The sequence below is a fragment of the Malaclemys terrapin genome, chromosome 16 (assembly GCF_027887155.1).
Source record: "Malaclemys terrapin pileata isolate rMalTer1 chromosome 16, rMalTer1.hap1, whole genome shotgun sequence".
In the NCBI taxonomy this organism is placed as follows: domain Eukaryota; kingdom Metazoa; phylum Chordata; order Testudines; family Emydidae; genus Malaclemys; species Malaclemys terrapin.
The window spans coordinates 17,800,297-17,820,607 of record NC_071520.1 but is presented as its reverse complement, the minus strand read 5'-3'; the positions used below and the strand labels follow the sequence as shown (position 1 = coordinate 17,820,607).

Here is a 20,311-nt window from a genome sequence, read left to right as displayed (position 1 = left end):
TATTTTGTGGCTATAGAATTTGCCATGAAATCCATTCCTATGCTGAGAATTGTGCTCCAGAATCTTTTTAACACTTTTTTATAGTTGTGAGGATAACCTTTAAATCATGAAACAGATGTAAACTGATGCAGTGTTGTCTGCAGATTGACAAAGACAGGCTGAAACAGTAGCTCAGATATGAACTGCCCAATCATTTCTGAGTTGTTGTGGCTGAAGCCTATATATGACATAGCTATTTCACTACTCACCATCACAGTAGAAACATCCAGCTAACATGCCAAATTGCCTCCCATGCCCCAACATAGCTTTCAAAATGGCTCTTTCCTCTTGACAACTTCTGATGCAGTTATGCATTTCCAGTACAAAAATCTGAGACATATCAAAAACTGAAACAGTAGCACCAGTATAATTTTTTAATATAAAAACCAATAACGCGGGCTGCTGAAGGGATTATGGCAGTGGTCGGCAACGTTTGGCACGCGGCTCGCCAGGGTAAGCACCCTGGCGGGCCAGGCCAGTTTATTTACCTGCTGACGCGGCAGGTTCGGCCGATCGCGGCCCCCACTGGCCACGGTTCGCCGTCCCGGGCCAATGGGGGCGGCGGGAAGCTGCGGCCAGCACATCCCTCAGCCCACGCTGCTTCCCGCAGCCCCCATTGGCCCGGGACGGCGAACCGCGGCCAGTGGGGGCCGCGATCGGCCGAACCTGCCGCGTCAGCAGGTAAATAAACTGGCTTGGCCCGCCAGGGTACTTACCCTGGCGAGCCGCGTGCCAAATGTTGCCGACCCCTGGATTATGGTGTTCATTTTAATATTTAATTCAATGCAAACCTCCATTGTTTATATTTAAATGAAAATGTCTGAAGAATTTCCAGTATGATGTTATGAAAGCCAAGACTATAACAGGGTTCAAAAAAGAACTAGATAAATTCCTGGAGGATAGGTCCATTAATGGCTATTAGCCATTGATAGGCAGGGATGGTATCCCTCGCCTCTGTTTGCCAGAAGCTGGGAATGGGCGGCAGGGGATGGATCACTGGATGATTACCGGTTCTGTTCATTCCCTCTGGGACACCTGGCATTGGTCACTATCGGAAGGCAGGATACTGGACATTTGGTCTGACTCAGTTTGGCTGTTCTTGTGTTCTAATGCAAGTACGTTGCACTAGAATACTGGCAGGTCAACACTAGATGTTTTTGTTCAGGTGTGGGGTGTTTTTTTTTTTTTTTTTTAAACAATGTTTCTATACTGGAAAAAAATGTAGATAATTATATCAGCAAAAAGTGCTTTTGCAAGTATAGTTTGTTTTGTTTGAGGAACTGCTATCCGCTATTTTGGTAAAAGCACTCTTTTGTAGGTATGTATCTACACTGGCGGAGTTGTTGGTATAGCTATACTGGCAAACCTTTTCTAGGACAGATTAGGCCCTAGAGCAGGGGTGGGCAATCTTTTTGGCCCGAGGGCCATATCTGAGTATGGAAATCGTATGGTGGGCCATGAATGCTCACAAAAATTGGGGGTTGGGGTGCGGGAGGGGGTGAGGGCTCTGGGGTGGGGCCAGAAATTAGGAGTTCAGGGTGTGGGAGGGCGCTCAGGACTGGGGCAAGGGGTTGTAGTCTGGGGGGCAGAGGTGAGGGCTCCAGCTGGGGGTGAGGTGTTGGGGGTGTAGGAGGGTGCTCTGGGCTGGGACCGAGGGGCTCAGAGGGCAGGAGGGAGATCAGGGTTAGGGGAGGAGGTCAGGGGTGCAGGCTCCAGGCAGCAATTACCTCAAACAGCTCCCAAAAGCAACAGCATGTACCCCCTCCAGCTCCTGCACGGCCAGGCATCTCAGCACCCTGCCCTGTCCGCAGGCGCTGCCCCTGCAGCTCCCATTGGCCATGGTTCCTGGCCAATGGGGGCGGCGCTTGGGGTGGGGGCAGCATGCGGAGCCCCTTGGCTGCCCCTACGCGTAGGAGCCGGAGGGGGGACATGCTGCTGCTTCCAGGAGCTGTGCAAAGCCATGGCACGTGTGGAGCTGGGCAAGCCCTGAACCCTGCTCTTCGGTGGGAGCTCAAAGGCCGGATTAAAATATCTGAAGGGCCAGATGTGGCCCACCCCTGCTCTAGAGATTCCAGGGATGTTGTCACGGAATTTGGTTCCAGCTTACCACAAACTGCATAGGCCCATGACCTTAGTTAACACAAAATGCAGTGAAGCCCATTACAAGAAGACATTTTCTTGGTAAGCAATGGTTCCTTCTAATTGGAAATACACCTATCACACTGCAGTAAATCAAACAAATGGGCAATTCTCTATAAATGGAGTTTCACTATATCCTATTTTACTCCAAGTGGATTATAGTGTGTGTTTCATTTTTGTTTTTTTAGTTAATATAGAGATTCAGTTAATCTTTGTATCTTTAATCAGTACATTCATTTGTTTACTGTCTTTCTATTTTTAAACTCTTCTAAAGGGTAATTTGACCACACTAAATGAAAAGATCAGTTTTTATGTAACAAAACAAAAGCACTGCCCTACCTGAATCCCTCCTACCCCCCAATGTATCTTATTTAACTTCAGGGAGGTGCTTTAAAGGTTACCACATCTGAGAATTATTATGTTCCTGATTTTTGTGTAACTTCCCTTCTTCCTTATCTGGTGCTTGAAATGATCCTATTTTATGCCAAAAGTATTTCATAGCTAAGCAGTAACTTTCATGTCCAAATGGAAAAAGAACCACTTTCTTTAATCATTGTGATCTGTTTGCCTATATCTAGTTTCTGTACATTATCTATAACAGCCCTACTTTCTGAAAGGATGAGTGTGTGTCAGAAGTAAGCAGCAGAAACAATTCTATTTTAGCACAAGTTTTTTTCAGCTCTTTTTGTTCACATAAACTTTTTTGAATAAACTGTTCCAGCAAGGTGGCTATTTCAGCTTCCTTTTGGATAGATTTTGTTTCTCTTGAGTGATCTAGAAACATGTATCTTAAAATGAATTATGAAGTTCTGCCACAACCATGTCTTAAATGTACATCTTTGCTCCATCAAACAGAGAAGCAAGGTGGAGGTCTTTAAAATATAAATTTGTATATTTTATTTTTGTGTTATGCTTGCGTTGAGGATGTATTTTTTTCCTCATGAAAAATGCATATAGTCACCACCAAACAGGGATGAGATCCAGATTTAGGTTAACTGTTTTTGTGTTTTTATATGAAATCTAATAAAAATAAATTGCAGGACTTCTGTTTTGTATTTTCTTGCTTCATTATTTTGGTTCATGTTATCTATTGTGCTGTATACATATGATGCATCTGAGAACTAGGATGATACTTGCCTAACAAGATTATTGGGAAGGGACTTAGTTAATGCTTTTGATGTCCTTTGAGATCCTCTGATGTAGGGTATAATAGGAGTGCAAAGTATATCTGCTTGTTCTGAATGGAGAAATAAACTTCCTCCATCTAATTTCTCTTTTAAGTAGAAATCCTAGCAATTTGTAGACATTCTTACAGTCCAAAAAACAATCCTATTAATTTGTTAGATTTGGTTTTGGAAGTATGTGTAGGGTTGAGTGGGATGACTTATAGTTGCCAGTGTGAATTAATGCAATGTCACTTTCTTTTCAGCAACTAGTATTAATGCCAACAAAGTGCCAAATGAAGGAGAAAGTCTGGAAATAAACAGCAAACGGGGCACTTACCAGAATGGACCAGAGGCACTCTATCCTGACCTCCCTTTGTCTTTTGAACCAACCAGCAGTCCACATGGTCAAGAGTCTCCAGGTGTGGCTGGTTTCCATGACAACCTAAGGAAGTCTCAGGGAACTAGTGCTGAGGGAATAGTTCTTAGAAAAGAAGCTTTGCAGTCACTCAAACTAAGTCTTCCCATGCAAGAAACTGAATTGTGTAAGCATCTGTTTACTGTAGAGCCCCTTCTTCTCTTGCTGCCTAAAGCTTTTTTCTCTGAGTGTGTCTGCAGAATCACTTAAGCTTGGACTAAAATCCATTTTTGCAATAAACCACTCTTTGCTCCCAGGAAAGCATGTGCCTTAACATTTAACAAGTTTGGTTGTTCTACCGACCTGAACATTATAGTGGATAGGAAGCTAAATTGCCCTAGTCTGTCCCACTTTGGGAGTAATGGGATGACACTGAGAAAATTACAATTTTAGGTTAAATAATAGCAAAAGCTTCTTACAGTGGGAAGTCTTAGGACTTGTCTACACTACAGGGGAAATTCGATCTAAGCCACGCAATTTGAGTTATGTGAATAGTGTAACTCAAATCAACATAGCTTAGATCTAATTACCGCAGGGTCCACACTACGTGATGTTGACGGGAGACTCTCTCTCGTTGACTCCCCCTACTCTTCTTGATCCAGTGGAGTACAGGAATCAATGGGAGAGTGATCTGCAGTCGATGTAGCGGGTCTTCACTAGAGCCGCTAAATCAACCGCCGATGCATCGACCGCCGCTGGTTGATCCACTGATAAGTGTAGACAAGCCCTTAGACTAGACTAGTCTCTCAAGGGAAGTAAGGGAAGCTGCATCACGTATTTAATACTAAACTGGACAAAATGCAAGAAAATTTACTGTAGGGAACAATCTTATGCTAGCTTCTGAGGGATGGAACTAGAAACTGAATAGATTTTGCCTAGTTCTGTCATTCTGTCAGAATTCGGGTTCCAAAGCAGGTGGGATTTAGATGGTAAAAGTATTCTTGCTCTTACTGTGGAAGGTTTTGTCTCAGATCATTCGAAAGAGTTGTGATATTTGTAAATATAAAATGATTGAATTAAGCACTGTAATCTCAATGCTTACATAAGGATACTTCAGAAGATGGGGGAGTATTCCTGAGCTGCATGCTAAAGGGCTGTCCTTGAGAATGATGCATGCTCTGCTTAAGCATGAATGTTGTGTATACATTGCTGATGGGAGAAGGGGTTGATGTAGGGATATTTTCCACTCTTTCTGTGTTGTGTTTGTCTTTTGAAGTTTTCTTGTGTGACCTTAGAGGTAACTTTTGTGCATAGGTTCATCAGAGTCTTCACTCCCATTGGAGAAAGAAGAACAAATCAGACTTCAGGCAAGAAGGCGTCTGGAAGAGCAGCTCAAACAGTACAGAGTAAAAAGGCACCAAGAAAGAGTAAGCACCTTGCAGCAGATCCTCTGTTTCTAGGTGATCTCTGTAGGTGGGAAGCTCGGAAAATGAACCCATACCTGCCCTAAACTATCTGTTTCCTGGCTGTAAAAATTCAATAACTTCTAGCCAGGAAAATTTATTTTTCTACTTCTCTTCGGTATGTGCCAAATTTTGCCTTCAGCTGCATCATGGTAATCCATGAAGGCTGCATGGTATCACTAGTGTAATTGAAGGAAGAATTTGGTCCTATATTTTTTTTCCTGAGGTTTGAATGATTATTTGTTGCATATATAATGATATCCTATTTACCATAGTCCACAACTTTGAGTGACTTCCCTCACTCGCTAGGAATTTCACAAAGAAATTGTTGCTTCTAGGTTTTTTTGATGATAATTTGGAAAGTCTAGGGTGAAGAACAATAATATATGTTTGGAGTAGTAGAAATGTTTTAAAAAAAAACAAAAAAAAACAAATTTTACAGTGCCTTGTTAGGAAACTCATAGACCTGAGTAAACTGCCACTGCTGTCTTCAAAAGTGTACTATGTGAGGTTTCCATTTAGGCACCATCTGCAATAACTGTACACTTTTCATCGTGCCACTATGTATACTTACTTTATTATTTGTTTATAGTGCAGTTGAGCCCATAGTCCCCACTGAGGACTAGGGCTCCATTCTGCTAGATACTGTTAGTAAATTTTACTCCGTAGTAACAGATATGAAGACATGGCTCCTACCCAAAGAGCTTACAATCTCAAATACAAAAATAGATGAAGTCTGGGGGAAAGGTGCACAATATCCAGGCAAAGGCCATGATTCTGTGATGACAGGTGCAGTCTAAACCCAAACAGAATTTACCATGTAAGTAGTCCCATTGAACTCAAATGAGACTCCTAACATGCATAAAGTTACTAATAGTTGTGTTTGCAGGACTGGGGGCAGCAAGATCAAGAGAATGATTGGCATGTTTTATTTCCTTGATTTACAAAAAAAAAGTGTAGGGGTTAGTGTGGGGGGAATGGTAGGAACAGGTGGGAGAGGGGGGTAATCCAGAAGATAGAGAAGTGGAGAAGAAAGAAGATGGATGGAGAGGAATATGCAGGGAAGATTAAACCCTTTGGAGATAAGTCTTGAGTAAAGGATTCTTACAGTTCATATTTGGGTAATACTAAGTTGACCTTGTGCTCATAATACTTTTGGTTATTTCTAAACTGAGTCTCTTTGCTCTTATGCATTTATCTCATAATGTGACATTTTAATCTAGTATTTATGAGCATTTAATTGTATATTTATGTAATCAATATAATTGCATTTGATTTTAGTGTCAACATAGAATTGCATGCTGTAATTAGAATGTACAAATCTGATATATTATTGTGTATATATGATATTGTAAAGGGATAGTTTTTTAAAGTTTAAATCTTCACAGTTTTACTTTCTTAGTAAATACTAAATACAATTAGCCCCCATTAATTGACTTTCCATAATTTTGTTTTTAAATGCACACGTCTAAATCATAGATGTTCTGAAAAATCCATATTCTTTTCTTTGTCTTCTCATAATACAAAAAAAGAAAAAAATTGAAAAACTTTTGGAAAGTTTAAAAATTATTATTCAAAGGCTGAAGCCTTTATTAAGTTTTTAAAGTACTCTTTTGCAATATCTTCTGATTAGTTTTCACAGTTTACCTAAATTACTTTCATCGTGTCTGGATTAAGACTCAATCAGTTAGCTCTCCTCCATATCCAAATCTCAGCCAGGACTGGGTTAACTAGCTATTAAGAGTAGCTTGTTTGTGAAGTTCTACGTCAGTCCAAGTGCTGTTGTAAAAGGTTCATTTTTCTTACATCAATTTTTTCTTATTGTATTTAGAAAGGTATGAAAGTGTTCTAGAATTTATTGTTTGCTTCTGATTTCTTTTAGTCCAGCTACTCTACATCCAAAACCCGGCCCTCTAGTACACTAGATCCTGAGCTGATGTTAAATCCAGAAATCTTGCCAAGGGCCAGCACTGTAGCTATGACAAAAGAGTACTCCTTCTTGCGGACCAGTGTCCCAAGGGGGCCAAAACTGGGCAGCCTGGGACTTCCAGCCCCTTCAAAAGAGAAAAGAAGCTCCAGATCTTCCAAGTCAAGTAATATCCGTTCCTTGGCTGATTACAGAACTGAAAATTCAGATCCTGGAAATGCTACTAGGAATTTTGAGACTGCTGATGCATCTGGTGGGTCTCTAAAGGAGAATAGAAGTGGTCTGACTTCTGTTGTATCTGAAATCAGTCTCCGTTCTGAAACAGATGACCGACTGGAGAATTCCTCCATAGCAGGAGACAGTGTTTCAGAGATTGACGGAAGCGATTTAGGAATAAGGCTGGATGGAAATGAGAGTGACAGCTCTACCTACAGCAGTGTGTCAGGAAGGGGGTCGTATAGCATTTTACTGAATGCAGAAGGCAAACAGGGGATTTCATATACAGTAAATGGCCAGGAGATCCCTTCAGATGGAATGGGGCAATTTCCTTCCATCAGGGAAGTATTGCAGGCTGCAGCAGCAGAGCATCATGCCCAGGACCAGGAAGTTAATGGGGAAGTGCGGAGTCGGAGAGACAGTCTTTCTAGCAGGTAAGACAATACATTGCGCACAATACACACACTGCACTTTGGCATAGGCAACCTGATGCTTTAATTACCAACTACAGCATTTTACGTATAACTAAACTTCTGTTCAGCATGATCAAATATGTGATAACTAGTGAGTCCTAATAGAAATCACTGCACTGAATACATGTTTATTATAGGTATTTTTAGTTTATAGGAAGTGTCCCTGGTCAAGTGATTAAAACAAGGGCACTGTAGACATGTGTGTGCTTTGTCATCACGATTCTTAAAATATAGTAGAATTTGATTGCGGTGTCCACTGCGTGTAGTATCCACTGAGCCCTATACATCAAAAATGGCTTTCCAAAACTCATTTCCGGTTTGTGCTGGTGTGTTTGCCTATCCTGTGCACTAATCACTGGCCATTTGGTTTTCAGTATCTGATTGAAGGGATTTCTTTGTTTTCATAGAGAGGAAAGAATTTTGCACCTTTCTGAGGACCACTTGGCTGAGACTAATAGTGTTACAATTTGTGGGAGTGCCAGTTAGAGCCAAATATAACCAGATTGGGAAATTTTGTTTTTTTACAATAGTGATCATTCAGATACAGTTTCCAGAACGGGTGTAGGTGCATGGCGAGGAGAGGGATTACTCAGGCATTACAAATTGAACAGTGAATGAGCAGAATTTTTAAGATAAGCATTTTTAATGGCCTAGGGAACACATTTACCTAAACTGTAATATTTCATATATTTGGAATTTCCTGTCATGATTCCATAGTCAGGTTTTTAAAAGTTCCTTACTTTCTTTTAAACTTATAGAAAGGCACCCTTTTGGTATCTCCATACGTAACTTAAAAATGCAGTAATACTATGTAAGTTTATCTACCACCAGTGACTAAGGCTATATCTACACTAGCACTTTTTGGGTAAAACTTTTGTCAGTCAGGGGTGTGAAAAAAATACACCCCTGACTGACATAAGTTACACCGACAGAAATGCTGGTGTGGACAGCTCCGTCATCAGCATAGAGCGGCTACACGGGAGACCTGGCAGCAGTATAGCTGGGCTACTGTAAGTTTTCTAGTGTAGACATAGCCTTTAGGCAACTTACACTCAAATTGCCCTCCCCTCTAACAATTCCTTCCTCTACTTTTTTCAGGTGCCTAGAGCTTTGCTCTATGCCCTGAAGGTAGCTAGATTTGGGCTTATTTTGGCCTGGAGGTAGGGGTTGGTGGGAGCAAATTCTAAAACAATAGGGCCTTCATAGAGAATGCCCTGTTAGCAGCCCCCTCTTTCCATCTAAAGCTCTCTTTGGTCTCAGACTAGTTATGTATTACGTACCACAGAATTTCATTGGACTGCACTGATTTTTAAAAAAAATAAAATGATATATGATACTGTCTTAAGAAACAGTAGTGTGTTCTCTTTGGTCTCTTTATAGACTAGTGATCTGTGCAGAGAAATGTGTGGGTTTGTTTGTTTGCTTGCTTTCAGTCCTCTGTACTTGCAAGATGCCAGGATACTTGCCCTAGATACGCCTATCCTCTTTAGACCTTTAGAAGGGGATTTAACTGTTAGATCCTCAGAAGTTTGTGTCTATGACACCCTAATTATGATTTCATATCTATACCTTACAGGAGATCAAGGTTAGATTAGCAAGCGGAAAACTAGTCAAACTCACAATACTATTGTTGTCTAAAGATGCAGTTACCAAAAAAAACTTGTACAAATCTAGAAAATACAATTATTTGTCTTGTCTTTGGAAAAAAATACAAACCTCTCAAAATTCTTAGAGCAAAATCAGTTGTCATTAGATAATCACAATCTATGCCTAATCCTGACAGGAGAGAAAGCAGAAGTTCTTGCCCATTTTCTCTGAACTTCATGGATATGCTGAATAAACTATACTGGAGAAGGGGAATAGGGTATACTCCATGCTGAATAGCTTTTTTGACTTTAGCTGTGACAACTATCCATTTATTTTCATGTTAAAATAGTTGTGTGTGGTTGGTGCATGTGAAAGGTGCTTGATCACAGAAATGTTTCCATTGAGATGTCTGTAAATCGCTTGGTAAAGGGATATTTAGTTTCTGAGGATAATAAAGTCAGCTCATTAGTTTCTTTCCTGGAAAACAAACATCAGTTCCATGATCTGCCCAGTTTTGGGGAATTCAGATAGCTCCCAATCCAGTGTTTTGTGCATAGCAGCTATTTCTCTGTCTGTCAGCTGGCAAGGGAAATTTGTTTAGTTCTTTGTGGTGAGTCTTTCACAAAGCTAAAAAGACTGCCCAAAACTCTAGCTCATTTAGAACTGAGTTATTTAGTGGAGTTGGAACATCTTGTAATTTCAGCTTCACTGCTCTATAAATGGGCGATTTATAAAAAATCCTAACTCTTTAAATGTGTGTTGTTTCTGTCTCCAGTGTGTCTATGGAAAGCTCTATCACAGGAACTCATGATGAAATGTTGCAGGTCCTAAAAGAAAAGATGAGACTTGAAGGACAGCTCGAAGCACTGTCATTAGAAGCTAATCAGGTAGAAAATTAATCTAAATTTCTGTATTTCATAAACTACAGTCATACACTAATTAAAATTTTAAAGTAGCTCCCACATTGTGTTTGCAGAGAGGTGGTTTTCATAAACGTTGCATAAGATAGATAAAAAGGCTGTTTATTTTAAATAAAGCTTTTTAAATCTGAAGTTAAAAAAAAAAAACATACTGAAGTGGTCCACAAAAGAGAGAAAAAGGATTGTAAAGAAGTAGTAGTAAATATTGAGCCAGTGCTGGGCTCAACATATATTAAATATTTGTCCTTAAAGTGGGTGGCAGTTTCAGACTGGGAAATGGAATGAGAGAGAAGTTAAGGACAAGTGAGTGTCAAACAGTAGGCGACATCAGAGCAGAGGAATGATCACTTGCAAGCATAAGATGGGTATTTAAAGCAAGATTGAGACTGTCCTTGTCTAGCAAGCTATCTTAAGTACCAAATACTTGTGTCAATCTTTTCTTTAAGGATGCTGTCTAGTTTGTATGCACTTTTGTCTACATTTTTCCTGCATATTTGAGACATTTATTAAATATAGTGCAATTTTTTCTTATTTTACATGGAAATGTTATCCAGCGGAGCAAAATGTATTTTTGGAGCAGCTGACTCTTTTTAGACAGCATATTGATATCTCTACCTCTCTTGCTAATGCACTATGCATATTAGTTTCTCCTAAAATTATTTTTTTATTGTTTGGACTTGTTCAGGCCCTTAAAGAGAAGACCGAGCTGCAAGCCCAAATTGCAGCTTTGAACATGAGGCTTCAGGCTCAGATGGAGCACTGCCAGAGCAGCCAACAGAAGCAGGATTCTTTGAGCTCAGAAGTGGCTACCTTAAAGCAATCTTGCTGGGATCTGGAACGAGCTATGGCTGACCTGCAGAACACCTTGGAAGCCAAGAATGCTAGCTTGGCTTCCTCAAATAATGACCTGCAACTAGCAGAGGAACAGTACCAAAGACTCATGGGAAAAGTTGAAGAGATGCAAAAAAATGTTCTCAGCAAGGATAACACAGGTGAGCTAATGTAAACTTGAATCTTGAAAACTTATCTTTTTTTCTGTTCCACAAACCATTTCATTAAATCTTACTTCTTGTGTGCACTATCAATTACTGATGTAACTACCTTGCAAACAAGAAAGTGATTAACCTGTTGTGTATCATGATGCTGCCTACAGGGTCTTACTGTATAGTATTTCCATTTTAAGACAAGGAAGAAACTGGTTTCCAGTTAGGTACATTCAGCATTAAAAAGGGAGAAATTAGTAACTTGTATTTTATTGATATCAGATTCTTAGACCAGATGCAAAGGAAGGCACAGTCAGAGTCTGCAGTCTAAAAATTGTTTGACAATTCATTAACAAAAAGATAAATATATTTTGGTTAGCATCAAGTATCCTTTCCATCTCCCAGACATGTGCATGCTCCCAATTCTTACTTCTTTCCACCCTTCTTTATGCTTCTAAGGAACCTCAATCATGCAAAGAACTGCCCTCAAAAGCCGTTTTCTTTAATGACCCTAATTCTGTGGGTCCTGGAATTGTGGGAATGGATGTTCTTTGTTATATAGGCACACTTCCATTAAAAAGATGACTGTGGACATATATGTTTAAGGTTCATTGCTACACTTAAAACCATCAAAAATTGGACATTGGAATAGCATAGTTTAATTTTTTCCCCCTTTTTAGTACACAGTCTGCGACAGCAAATGGCTTCCTTACAGAACCAGCTTCAGCAGGTGCAGTTAGAACGGACCACGTTGACCAATAAGCTAAAAGCATCTCAAGCAGAGATTGCATCGCTGCAAAATGTGCGGCAGTGGTACCAGCAGCAATTGGCAGTGGCACAGGAGGCACGTGTTAGACTACAGAGTGAGATGGCCAATATACAGGTAAATGTGTGAACTTTCCACATCCTCACTGCTTTCTTTCTTACGTTAGCTTTAGCCAGCAGATAAATTCTTTTCAGACTTTTAAGGAGGGACCAATCTCGTTTCTGTATTTATGTAAGGTGCATGATTAGCTCTGTCCCTTTTACCTGTCATCATTAGGTGTTACTTCCTGTCTAACACTGAGGCATAAACTTAACCAATGCACTTTCTGAAAAGCTGATTAAGCTTTCTCATGGATGTAGATCTGTAAAGCCATTAGGTGACAGCTAAGGCCCAATAGACTGAGTCCTCTTCTCTGGAACTTTTTCATTGTCAACCCATGTTTTGAGTATTTATATGGACTTTTTCTTCCTGCAGGCTGGGCAAATGACCCAAGCAGATATGTTGGAGCACCTCAAACTAGAGAACGTATCATTGTCTCATCAGCTAACAGAGACCCAGCACAGATCCATCAAAGAAAAGGAACGTATTGCAGCACAGCTGCAAAATATTGAGGTAAGGTAATTTGCAGGTGGCCTGTCTGAATTGTGTTCTGTTGTTCAAGTTTTATATTCCAGTTTAGTGATCACTATGTTTTCAGATACAGGAAGAGGGTATTTACACTGGTAGAAATGACTTCACTATGAGTACGTTCAAATTGCTGTATATCTTACATGATCAAAGAGCCTTTTCAGATTTACATCCCCAGAAGGCAAGTGTTACTCCTTCAAATTTTAAAACTACATGAAGAATCTTGCTAGTTAAAAAGGAAACTGTCAACATCTCTAGGTCACAAACTTACCTACATAAAGAGACCCAGTTGACAGGCCTAAATGTAACTCCCTCTGATTAAAGTAAAATGGAGCATTACAGACTGGGACCTGGAGTCTCAGAGGCCCATTTTTACATCTGAGATTAGCCCAGCCATGAAACACATTGGAAAACTTAATGAACCACACTTCGGCCACCCTGTTGTAAACAATATACATGCGGGGGATGTGGATCTGAATTATTTGCAGCTGATAAATTCTACTGAGTCTTGAATCCTCATTTTTGCACTCTGATATTACTAAATACACCTTTACCTTGATATAACGCTGTCCTCAGGAGCCAAAAAATCTTACCGCGTTATAGGTGAATCCACCGGAGTGCGCAGCCCCGCCAACCCGGAGCGCTGCTTTACCGCGTTATATCCAAATTCATGTTATATCGGGTCATGTTATATCGGGGTAGAGGTGTATTGGGAAACCCAGTTAATATTGTGGATGATCTAAAACATCTTACTCATTTTAGTGTTGGTTAATAGTTCAAGAATGTCATCCAAAAACAAAGGCTGGTGGCAAAGATTTGTATTTGCTATTGCAGAGTAATACTTGTTGTTGTTTTTAAATAGAGGGGTGGGGAACTTAAACAAAATTGGTAATATCCTTAAAGGGCTCTCTGTGAAAATCTCGTATACCCCAGGCTTATCCTTCCTGTCCTCTAGCAGAAAAGATTAATAAAATTTTCAAAAGTACCTAGGTAACTTACACTCCTAAATCCTGTTTTCAGAAAGGACTTAGGAACCTAAGTCCCATTGAATCTCAATGAGATTCGGACTCAAGTCACTGAAGTTCTTCTGAAAATTTTATGCTGGGACTGCAGAAATGTTTGGTCTTCCCTTCTGTAGTAGCCTATCAATTTTTTAAAAATGAAAAGCACTTAGCCAGAATTCAGTCTCTTATGGATGGGCAAGATGCACCATAGTCATTCCAAGGGGTGTGTCCTAGAAGCCCAGTACAGTAATCGTCAAATACTGAGTGGATAACTTCACTGAGGGCTTCAGGAGTGTAATACAATGAATTGAATTATGTTTTCCTATTTTGTTCTCCAATATTTTTTCTGATTTTTTTTTTTTAATCCATTTCATCTGATATTTTTACCATTTTCCTACTTCCTGCTTTTTCTGTGCAGGCTGACATGTTAGATCAAGAAGCTGCATTTGTACAGATCCAGGAGGCTAAAACCATGGTGGAAGACGACCTGCAGAGAAGGCTGGAGGAGTTTGAGGATGAGAGAGAACAACTGCAGAAAATGGCTGATTCTGCAGGAACACTGGAACAAGAACTGGAACAGGTAGACTTGAATACTGGATAGTTTCCCAAGGGCTTCCTGGAGAACACTTAAGCTGAAAAGCTAATACATGGATTTTCAGTTAACAATGTTTAAAGTGACGGAAAGATTACTCTAAAAATGGCATGGAAAGATAAGCATGTTGTGTGTCTCATTGAATTCCAGCTCAAACTTGCTGAGTTACTTGTAAAAAGAGTCCACTTCTACCCACCAGTCCTTCAAACTCCACCTGGGATCAGAAAGTTAAACCATTATCTTTCTGGCTTGTGCATCCTTAACAATAATAAAGATTTGGCAATCGGAGCAGAGTTAGAAATTCTTTTGATGTGTGAACTAGAATAGAATTGAGCTTCCTCTCTCGATGATTGTAGTTCTGCAGTGCCAGAAGAACTAAATAATAGTAAAAGTTAGATGTGCCAGTGAATTCTGCAGATAATAATTCTGCATATACGCAAGGAGTGCATTTCTGTAGTTAAAAGTTGTCCTTTTAGATAGTCATTTTCCTGAGTGCAGCATCACTTTACACCAGTGTTTTGTAAAGGATTTCATTTTATGTTGCTGGAAGGGGAATGGAATGAGGATCTGGTGCATGATAGAGCTCAATGTTCTGACCAAAAAGGATATCTAAGGGTAATGGTATCTTAAGCAGAAGCTAACATGTTTATATGCACACTGGACACTTAATTTAAAATAGAAATTAAAAAGGTCATAAAGTAAAACGTGTAGTCTTCTAGGATTGTCAGCCTGATCAATGTCTGCTCTCTAGTGTTCTAGCTGTTGCACAGAATGGCCCCAATATAATCAACACTGTGAATAGAGAGAATCAATGAAACATAAGATCGCCTTCAACTTTCTTTACAGTTATTTTCTATTAGTGCCTCAAAGATACTAGGCTATTTTAATTTTTTTTAAGTACATTCTTAAATAAAAGTGTATTTTGTAGTTTTAAAATTCATCTGAGATGGATTAAATCTTTTAAAAACTATTTTTTTCTTCAGATGAAATTGACTCTGCATCAGCGAGATCTGCAGCTTGAATCTTTACAGCAGGAGCATCTAGTGCTCATGAAGCAGCTCACCTTAACCCAAGAAACATTGCACACCAAAGAGCAGTCCCTAAATGACCTACAGACTCAATATGATGAGTTGGTGGCCAGGTTAGAGGAATTCCAAGGTGATGTTATTTCCAAGGATGACACGATCCAATATCTGCAGAATGAGAAGATTGTCCTAGAGGTAGCTCTGCAGGCAGCAAAAGCGAACAAAGAAGAACTTGACGAAGGAGCAAAATGCTTAGGTGAAAGTACTGAGGCAGCATCAGAAATCTTGGCGCAATTGAGACAAGAAATCGCTATAAAGTCAAGCCAGGTAATGAATTTCTAAAATTATTCTGTTGCAAATAACCGACGTAAGTGTTGAGAATGAAAATAAATCTAGCTGTTTTACGACTATTCCCCAGCATTGAATATTGCTCATTTATTCTGTTTATATCAGTGGAATGTTTCTCATTTATTATTATTTTATATCTGGGTCTGTTTCTGGATTCATGAAGTTTGTGCAACTGAGTTATTTTTGCATCTTAAGGATTTAATAAATTAGATTTGTTCTTTGCCAAGAGACAGATTCATGTCTGATATCAATTTTCAAAATTAATGGATTCATATTATTACTTTTTGTATAAAGTACACTTTTTGGAAATAGTAGTTTTAATGCACTGTGTTCATGAGGCAATCTCAGCCAAAGAAAATTTCCTTATGCATACAGTAAGGTTAGATTCTCTGTGGGCATTCCTTTTGGGAGAATTAATGGCTGCTTCCTAACTTAAAACATACCTGATCTCATTTTTGTCCATTACTGTATGCTGACAGTGGTTCACAGACTTGTTTTTTTCCTGTACCAGTTTACCAGACCAAGTTTGCTGTCTACTCATGTTCTGTTGTGTGCGTTCTAATCCGCAATGGAGCTTCAACTAAACAAAACTCTATTCTCGTAAGCAAGTTTGGACCCACAGTTTGTGTAGCGCATCCCAAACTTGAGAGCAAGATAGAGCATCTACATTTCTACTGAAGGCTTCTGCTGGGACAGGGTTCAAACAAGGTTCAACAAAAAACTAGATAAGTTCATGGAGGATAGGTCCATCAATGGCTATTAGCCAGGATGGGAAGGGATGGTGTCCCTAGCCTCTGTTTGTCAGAAGCTGGGAATGGCTGACAGAGGATGGATCACTTGATGATTACCTATTCTGTCATTCCCTCTGAAGCACCTGGCATTGGGCACTGTCGGAAGACAGAATACTGGGCTAGATGGACCTTTGGTCTGACCCAATATGGCCATTCTTATGGGACCCAGCAAAGATTTCCCATTTAAGGTAGGGTAGGGGATTCGACAGTTTTGGTCACAGAAGTCCAAAGTATCTCTGCTGGTACATGCAGTATGAAAACATTTTTGTAGCTCTATAAATTATGAAGCACCTGCTATTTATTTTGATTTTTTAACTTGAGCATGTAAACTCCAGAATCTGTGTCATCTGGATACACCATATAGAGTCTGATGTATTCTAAGACATGCATGCCCAGATAATGGGAGATCCTGTGTCCTTGTTGGTGGTGTTGGGAAGATGATTATTCTGAATCTGTCTCAACTATTTAGGTATAAAACAATTTTTATTATTTGCATTACGGTAGTGTCTGATGCCACAGTCAGGATCAGGGTCCTTGTTAGTCTAAGCACTATGCATATACATAACAAAAAGACAGTTCCTGCTCAGAGAATTTGTAATCCAAGTAAGGCAACATGTCTGCATTTTTCTCTAATAGGTGGAAAATCTGCAACAGGAAAGTGCCAGCCTGAAGAAACAGACCCAAAAAGTAAAGGAGCAGTTCCTACAGCAAAAGGTGGGTATAAATAGCCATTTCAAAATTGTATTCAAAATGAACAAAGATTGTGTGTTGCTGGGAAGGCATGTACTAATAGGTTAATGGCATCTTACTTCCTAATGAAAATGGTGTTATTTAACTGACAGGCCATTATAGCAAATAGAAGGAATGTTGTAACACAATTCATTATGTGAGGTATATTTCTGTAGGTTATACATTGATTTTTTTTTTTAAACTGTAATTGACATAAAAGCAGACACGTAGGCCAAATCATGTTCCCATTAAAGTCTGGGAAGTTTGTCACATGGACTTCATTTGGCCTACAAGTTGTTAAGATTTCTCTAGTTCATTTGTACTAGGTGACAGCTTTTTCAACAATATTCATTTTTATAAAAAAAATTGGGTAACTCTTCAAGTATCTTAAATTTAATGCAACTGTATGAAATTCTGTTGGCCTGGGGAATTTTAATTTAAAAGAAATAATTTGTTTTACTCCAAATCTTGTTTGGAATTATATAGAATATGAATTATAGAATTATATAGAATTTTAAACTAAAGATGTATCAGGACTTCAGATGTCCCCGATAGTGGCACTGTTGATTGTTACCATTTGCTTGCCTATTAGTCCAACAATTGTTTTAGAAATTGTGCCCTGGTGGATATCTCTCTGATTTTGACATGTGCACTAGGTAATGGTGGAAGCTTATCGAAGAGATGCAAGTTCAAAGGACCAGCTGATTAGTGAATTGAAATCTACAAAGAAGCGGCTGGATTCAGAAGTGAAAGAATTAAAACGGGAGCTACTGAAACTTCAAGGTGAAAAGCAATCCATTGATGTTGAACGCTCAAGACTTCAGAAGGAAGTATCCCAGGTTCACCAGCAGATGGTGGAGTTAGAAAGCCACCTCCAGTCAGTGCAAAAAGAACGGGATGACATGGAGATACAGCTACAGGTGAGGAGTAAATCTAGTGCAGTTATATCAAGGATAACACACATTTGAGCTGCAGCTAATCCTATTAATTATTGAGGTGTTTCAGTTAGGAGTAATCTTTTAAACTAAGATTACCAAATATATATTGAAGGCAGTTGTATGTTACTTACTTTTGATGGTTAAACTGAATGATGGTGTATTGCTATGTACTGGTACTATATTAACCCATATTGAAGTCATGGAGTTACACTGATTTTATACCAGTAATAGAGTGGAGAATTAGGCTGCAGGTGTGGTAGAGATGTGCTTTGGAGGCAACACTCTTAGCTCCCAGAGATAACTCTGGGAGCTAAGAGTGTCTTATTTTGCTCAACAACAATCCTTCATGTTAAGGACTTGTATTAGCATATGCTAAGGGGACTACTGCCCAGTCTGTAGATGTCAGGATGGTGACTCGAATTAAAATAGAATTAAAAAGGGATGGGGAAGGAGACTGTTTGGTACATGGAAGGAAACATCCTTCCCCTTTCACCCCCAATCCTTGTATATAGAAAAGGAAATAGTTTTGAAAATTACCACATTACTTTGTTGTTGATATATTAAACTAAACCTTACCTGGTTGCCAAATAGATACAAAAGTAGTCCTGTTTTAACATTCTGATTGTGTGTGTGTGTGTGTGTGTGTATATATATATATATATATATATATATATAATGGCAAACTGGAATGAGGAATTCTTTTGTGCTTACCGAATTTTCTCCCTTTTTTTTTTTATTCTTCCTCCCTCACCTTTTTTTCCTCCTCAAGTCTTTGCAGATTGATAAAGAACAAATGACATCTCTTGCTGAGGTGAATGAGGTATTAAAACTACAGGTAGAACAAATGCAAGAGGAAGCCAAAAAGTAAGTCAGCTTTTTACATAGCCAGAATAATAGTAGCACTCACTATTCCTATTGTGCTTTTTTACTTCAGTGTGCTGTACAAAAATTACTGTTTAGTTTTTTCCCTACCCTTGAAGGACAGCTGTATTTCCATTTTACAGCTGGATAAACTACTTAACATCTGTGCCTCAATGTAGCCTGAACACGGAAGTTGTTGGTAGGACAGGAACTCATGAGTTTCAGGTTCACAGATCTCTCCTCTGACCATTCCTCTTTATTACCAAGCTTTGTGGTGTATGGCATGAGGCCAAAGGCACCTGAAATTGTACCAATAGCAAACTATTGCTCACCAAAAGTGGCATTTTGCAATTGGTATATATCGAAGCAGTTGCCACACAGATGGCAACACTAATAAATCTTATTTTTTTTTAACAATACCGCCTTTCATAAGCACTAAATTGAAAACCACAAATATTAAGTGTTACCGTGGCGGTAGATGTGATGGGAATGAGATGGAAGTAGACATATGTAAATGGATATTGGGAAGGAGAAAGGGAGCAGTACTATAGGATCCACCACTGCAAAAGTACAGTGCAGCCCTACACAAAAGTGAGTTTGACAAACAAGGAGAAGCTCTCATGCTAGAAGTTAAACTCAGGAGTAGTTTTCCATTTCATTTACACGTGTCTACGGCAATACTGCCCAAGTCATGCACTCTCTTGTTGCTGATGCACAAGAACTGTGGCATCGCCAAGGACTTACTATCAAATCAGAAAATGGCTTTCTGCAATTAATATACTAATTTTGTGGAGTGAACAACTTGGTATTGTCCCTTAATATTTGAAAAACATGGTTTATGTGCTAAAGCAATTCTTTAGTTGTTCTTATATCAGTTTGATTTTATGGAACTTTGGGAATAAATAGCTTCTTTGGGAATCAGTATCGTGCTATGACCTCTCAATAGAGTTTTGTTAATCTAAAAGTTTAATTGTTCAATACAGTTTTTAGGGAGTTCTCTTTGTGCTTTCTCATTCTAGGGCCATCACCGAACAGAAACAAAAAATGAAGCGTCTGGGGTCAGATTTGACCAGTGCACAGAAAGAGATGAAGGCAAAACACAAAGCCTATGAGAATGCAGTTGGCATTCTTAGCCGCCGGCTGCAGGAAGCCCTCACTGCAAAGGAATCTTCTGAAGTGGAGCTGAGCAAACTAAAAGCACAAATCGCTGATGGAGGAAATAACCAGGCTTCCCATGTAGGATGATGTCCTGTAACTTTGTTAGTAGAGAGTTAGGATTCTTGCATACTACTAAATACTTAAAGAGATGACCTTACCTATAGGTTCATTTATCCTACAGAGAAAAATTTTGGTAATGAGATG

The 20,311-nt window shown here is 39.3% G+C and overlaps 1 protein-coding gene across 4 annotated transcripts in view; it reads left to right on the top strand.

Annotated features, from left to right (window-relative positions):
- GOLGA3 (golgin A3) overlaps nt 1–20,311 on the top strand; it is a 39,297-nt gene that overhangs the window by 4,794 nt on the left and 14,192 nt on the right. For 3 of the 4 annotated variants that reach the window (XM_054006355.1, XM_054006358.1, XM_054006359.1), the window contains 13 exons: nt 3,608–3,886; nt 5,014–5,126; nt 7,045–7,739; nt 10,141–10,252; nt 10,971–11,277; nt 11,949–12,151; nt 12,509–12,646; nt 14,084–14,245; nt 15,241–15,609; nt 17,058–17,135; nt 17,807–18,070; nt 18,858–18,952; nt 19,969–20,185. In XM_054006355.1, coding sequence (XP_053862330.1) covers nt 3,608–3,886; nt 5,014–5,126; nt 7,045–7,739; nt 10,141–10,252; nt 10,971–11,277; nt 11,949–12,151; nt 12,509–12,646; nt 14,084–14,245; nt 15,241–15,609; nt 17,058–17,135; nt 17,807–18,070; nt 18,858–18,952; nt 19,969–20,185 — 3,032 coding nt within the window. The remainder of the gene's footprint in view (nt 1–3,607; nt 3,887–5,013; nt 5,127–7,044; nt 7,740–10,140; nt 10,253–10,970; nt 11,278–11,948; nt 12,152–12,508; nt 12,647–14,083; nt 14,246–15,240; nt 15,610–17,057; nt 17,136–17,806; nt 18,071–18,857; nt 18,953–19,968; nt 20,186–20,311) is intronic. The other variant, XM_054006360.1, reaches the window with a different exon arrangement.